The sequence below is a fragment of the Nanorana parkeri genome, unplaced genomic scaffold (genome assembly GCF_000935625.1).
Source record: "Nanorana parkeri isolate BGI_ZX_2015 unplaced genomic scaffold, ASM93562v1 scaffold377, whole genome shotgun sequence".
NCBI classification, from domain to species: Eukaryota; Metazoa; Chordata; class Amphibia; order Anura; family Dicroglossidae; genus Nanorana; species Nanorana parkeri.
The window spans coordinates 1,221,049-1,225,710 of record NW_017306645.1 but is presented as its reverse complement, the minus strand read 5'-3'; the positions used below and the strand labels follow the sequence as shown (position 1 = coordinate 1,225,710).

Below are 4,662 nucleotides of genomic sequence, written 5' to 3'. Positions count from 1 at the left end.
CAATAAACAAGAAATGATATCTGATTGAAATGTTTGTAGTACATAATTAGAGAATGTTCTACATAACAATGGATAGGAGCACCTGTGAATTAAAGTAGAAGTCATTTACTGCAAATGATAGTTTGCTGTAAAGCCTTTACGTGGTACTGAGATCATTTTTTTGTGAATGCCATCTATATGCGTACATGTTCATTGAGCAGGCAAAGTACAGTGAATCTAAAGATGTGCTCATAGGAACAGAACTGCATCTTCATGTTACAGCCTGGTCATCTGTCTCATGTGCACATGTGTTTGCATTTAAGTCTCACAATCGTGTCTCCTTTTGCATTTCTAGCTTGTCCTTATCTTGCAAACATGGCCCGTGAGAATCATGGAAGTCCACAAGAGGATACCGCCTTGATCAGCTTGTCTCCAAGTACCTCCAGTTCACCTCGACCTCCCCGTCCTGTCTCTGACCTGTCAGGTAATATAATGCCTTCTTTCAGTGGTTTGTGTAAGGTTCAGTGTACTCAATTATACCATAAAAAGACATTTTTATGAAATTGAAATCCTTACCATCTGCCAAACTGTCCCTCATTTGTAGGGATTGCCACTCTTGTGGAACCAAATTCTTCTGTCCCCCTACCCTCCTCAGTTCCCTCTTTCTGATCTGATGTATAGATCTGTATAAAAATGTGCTATTTAAAGTGACATTAAACTTAGGAGGTAAAGCTTAAAAATGCGTTCAAGTACCCTAACTATTAATAAAAATGTATCTTCTTTGTATATCACTCGGCTGTAGAGCCTCAAGTCTATGGTCCCTGTGTGTATGTAAAGTAGTCACCGCTCCAAGCTCACTCCTGTGATGGATTGTAGTCCATCACAGGAGCGAGCTTGGAGCGGTGACTACTTTACAACACACACAGGCACCATGGAGAACAAAAGTAGCCCCCCTCCCGAAGGAAGGACAGTGTCAGCACCAATTCAGGGATGAATAGAGGATCTACAGCCGAGTGATACACAAATAAGATACATTTTAGTTAATAGTTAAAGTACTTGAATGCAGCTTAACTTTTTAGTTTAGTGTCACTTTAGGGTGTTTGTAATTGGAGATGGCAGGGGTGCGTCCCTTGTCCACACACTTTTTGATAAAAGGTGCCCATCAAAAACCTAGAAGATTGGCTGCACCTACTACAGATGCATAGTTAACATGTGGCATTCAATACTTTTGTTTTTCCTCAGATGAACTTATCCAGGCGGGATGGGAGAAGTGCTGGAGTAAGAGGGAGATGCGTCCGTATTATTTCAATCGTTTTACCAATCAGTCCCTTTGGGAGATGCCTGTCCTTGGCCAGCATGATGTCATTGTAAGTACCAATACAAGCAGCATAACACAATGCTAAATATTTGCGCTGCCTGTTGTTTTAGCTCATCTGATAGCAAAATGGTTATTTATTTTCTAGACTGCTTGACAAAATCTTGTATAAGCCAGCACTGTTATAAATGACCAGGGCTTTCTGAATGTTTCCTATTTTTGCTTTTTAAAAAGCACTACCAAGTTGTGTAGTCTGGTAAACTTTCTAAGGGTGTTAATGCATAGCCTGATATTTAAAAGTAGTGGAGCATACGAATAGGACTTTGTGTGCGAAACGCCTGCTCCTGATCTTATTCCTGTCTACTTTGGTGAATCTGTGTACATACAGATTACCCAATGCTGGTTGTTCATTTCCTTCCGAGAAATAAACCTTTAACTGTGCATGCACCACATTGTACTATTGGCTGAGCTGGGTAGAAGATCACAGACAATCCTGGTGGTCAAGCAAATGGAGGAAAGTGTTTACTAGGGTTAAGGTCAGGGTTCTGGGCAGGCCACTCAAGTTCATTTACGGCAAACTCATCAAGCCTTGTCTTTATGGTGCTGGCTCTGTGCACAGGGGCTCAGTCATTCTGAAATAGGAAAACGCCTTCTCCACACTGTTGACACAAGGTTGAAAGAGCACAATGGTCTACAATGTGTTTGTATGCTGTATTAGTAACACCTGTACAGAGTAATTTGGAGGGATGTGTGCATACTTTTGGCTAGGGATGCACCGATACTAGTACTCGTACTCGCTCAAATGCTCCGACACACACCTCCGATACCGGAACTTCCGGTCAGAGGGAGATCTCCCTCTCATCATTCCTATCCAATCAGGAAGCCGGGCAATGGGTCATGATCCGCCGCCGACTTCCTGATAATTAGAGACACAGTATCGTCAAGCACCGGAAAAAAATATATCCGTACTCGATACCGGTAAACCAGTATCGGTGCATCCCTACTTTTGACCATAGTGTAGGTGCGACGGTCAGGTTTCCACCAATTCGTATAGTGTAAATCTTTAGATAGTAAGCTTGTCAGGCCTAGCTCTCTCTCTTATTGTATCTTGCTATTTTATACGTTTTATAGCACAAATATATATGTATGTATATTGGGCATTGTAAACATTGTATCATTATGTATCTCTTGTTTTGTAAAGCTCCATGGGAGGTGATGGTGCTATGTAAAACATTAATGATCAATATGAGATTATTGTCTGATCTGGCAAAAACAGGCTGAGGATGTTTTCATCTCTATTACGTGGGCAGCCTTAAAGTAGAAGAAAAAATAATCGAAAAGCCCGCCCGGGAGATTTTAACCGTAATTTGTTAGTATGCAGAGCAATTTAGCACATTATGGTAGACTTACGTGTCAAAGCGATCCCCTCCAGTGTTGCTATATCAGCGCTCTTCTCCCTCGCCAACATTTCCTTCTTCATCTCGGAGTCTTCGTCCACTTGATTGGCCAGGCGTGGTAACTCTCGTGTATGTGCATAGGAGTTACTTCATCTCAGCAAGAAACTTGCCGAGCCTGTGCCATGGGCTGTGCATGCTCGGCTTTGTGTAGAGAAACAAAAAAAAAGTGCAGACAGGAAGGAGGATTTATGACAGAGGAAACCCACACAGTCTTCTGTCATAATAAGCCTCCCAGTCAATATTTTTCAAAAAAATGGGCTGAAAATCTCGGCTTATACTCGAGTATATACGGTAAATGATTGGGTTACTACAGCCAAATCCCTTTTTATCCTGTATAATAGTGTTGGTAATTTTTATTACTGATTCTGTCCCAGTTTAGGAGATTTCTTATGGTTTCCTGTCTCTGGAAACATCACAAGAAGTGCTAGGAACCCCCCCCAAAAAAAGGCCACCTTTAAGTTTTTCTCCTCCATAAGTGTCCCCGATGGGAAATGTCCATTCACCTCTTCCAGTGACAACTCCCTTGTTGTGGATTCCCCTCCCTTAACATGACATCAAATGAGGGAAAAAGTCCCAACAGGAACACAGAACAATTAAAACCTGATGCTGTAACCTCTGCTTGCCCAAGGCCCCATTCACATTGAGTGATTTATCGCGCGGTAATTCCCGCGATATCGTGGCAATTTACAGCGCGATATCGCTCTCCAATGCTTCTCAATGGGGCAAAGGGTTCTCCTGTCGCGGGTCGTGCGTCGCTACAGCAGGACCCTTTTTGGAGCGGATTTAGCCGCGATTCTCGCTTGCTCAATGCAAGCATTTGCGCAATATCGCGCGACAAACGCGCGATTTGCGAACCGCTCAATGTGAACGGGGCCTTAAGGGCCTGTTCACATGAGTTTCAGGTGCGGATCTGCAGACGTGGTGCTATGTGTTTTGCCGCGTTTTTGATGCGTTACAGTTACAAAACACAAAAAAATACCAATTTTTTTAATGAAATATATTTTTTGCTGGAGTGGGGCTGTCAGTATGTTAGCTGCAGTGCCTGTTACGGCCTGTTCACACGACGTCCGTTTTCTGTGCTGACCTGATCCGTACGCTCCTGCACTTAAAATACATCCCAATGTATCCCTATGTGTTTTATAGGCTACAGTTCTCACGTGCGTTCAGGTTACGACAGATAAAATACTGCATGTCACATTTTGTACGGTCAGGAAACGGTCCGGAAACGCAAAACGCGTCAAAAACGCACTGCACTGCAGCTAACATACTAACAGCCCCACTCCAGCAATAAAAAATGATGGAACGCATCAAAAACGCGGCAAAACACATAGCACCGCTTCTGCAGATCCGGACCTGATCAGGACCTGAAGGGTGTGGGGAGAGCTGTTGTTAAAAGCTTAAAATTGCTTCCAAGCCAAGCAATTCAGCTGTGAAATTGTTTCAGTATTACCAATGCACTTAATTAAGTTAATGAACTTTCCCACACATGCATCATTAGTACATACATTTGATTTTGAATGAAGGCAAGCTATAGAGTGCATGTGAAATTGTCAGTGTAGGAACTCTTTAAAGGAGAACTATGGGGTTAGGGCTTTTCCCCATAGTTCTCCTTAGGGTAACGGGAGGACACAAACTAGCGTCCTCCCGTTACCCTAAGCTCAGTATGCCGCGTGCTACAGCTCGCGGTATACTGAGACGCTGCAGCCGGAGCGGATCCCGACATCGATGTCGTGATCCGCCCAGCTGCGTGAGTGACAGCTGGCTCTGCCTATCTAGAGGCAGAGCCAGCTGTACCCGCCCCCGTCCGATCCGCCAGTCAGCGCTGGCGGATCGGAGCGGGGAGGGGGGGAATCCAGCCCCTCCCCTGTCACGGCAGAGAGCCGTTACAGGCACGAGAGGGGAGGGGACGCC

General features: G+C 44.2%; 1 protein-coding gene across 1 annotated transcript in view; it reads left to right on the top strand.

The window, feature by feature from the left end:
- Window positions 1-338: 338 nt before the first annotated feature.
- The window catches only part of PCIF1 (PDX1 C-terminal inhibiting factor 1), a 43,490-nt gene continuing 39,166 nt past the window's right edge, over window positions 339-4,662 (top strand). Inside the window, exons 1-2 of the mRNA XM_018559041.1 lie at window positions 339-463; window positions 1,222-1,346. Of these exons, the coding sequence (XP_018414543.1) occupies window positions 355-463; window positions 1,222-1,346 (234 nt within the window). The 5' untranslated portion in view covers window positions 339-354. The remainder of the gene's footprint in view (window positions 464-1,221; window positions 1,347-4,662) is intronic.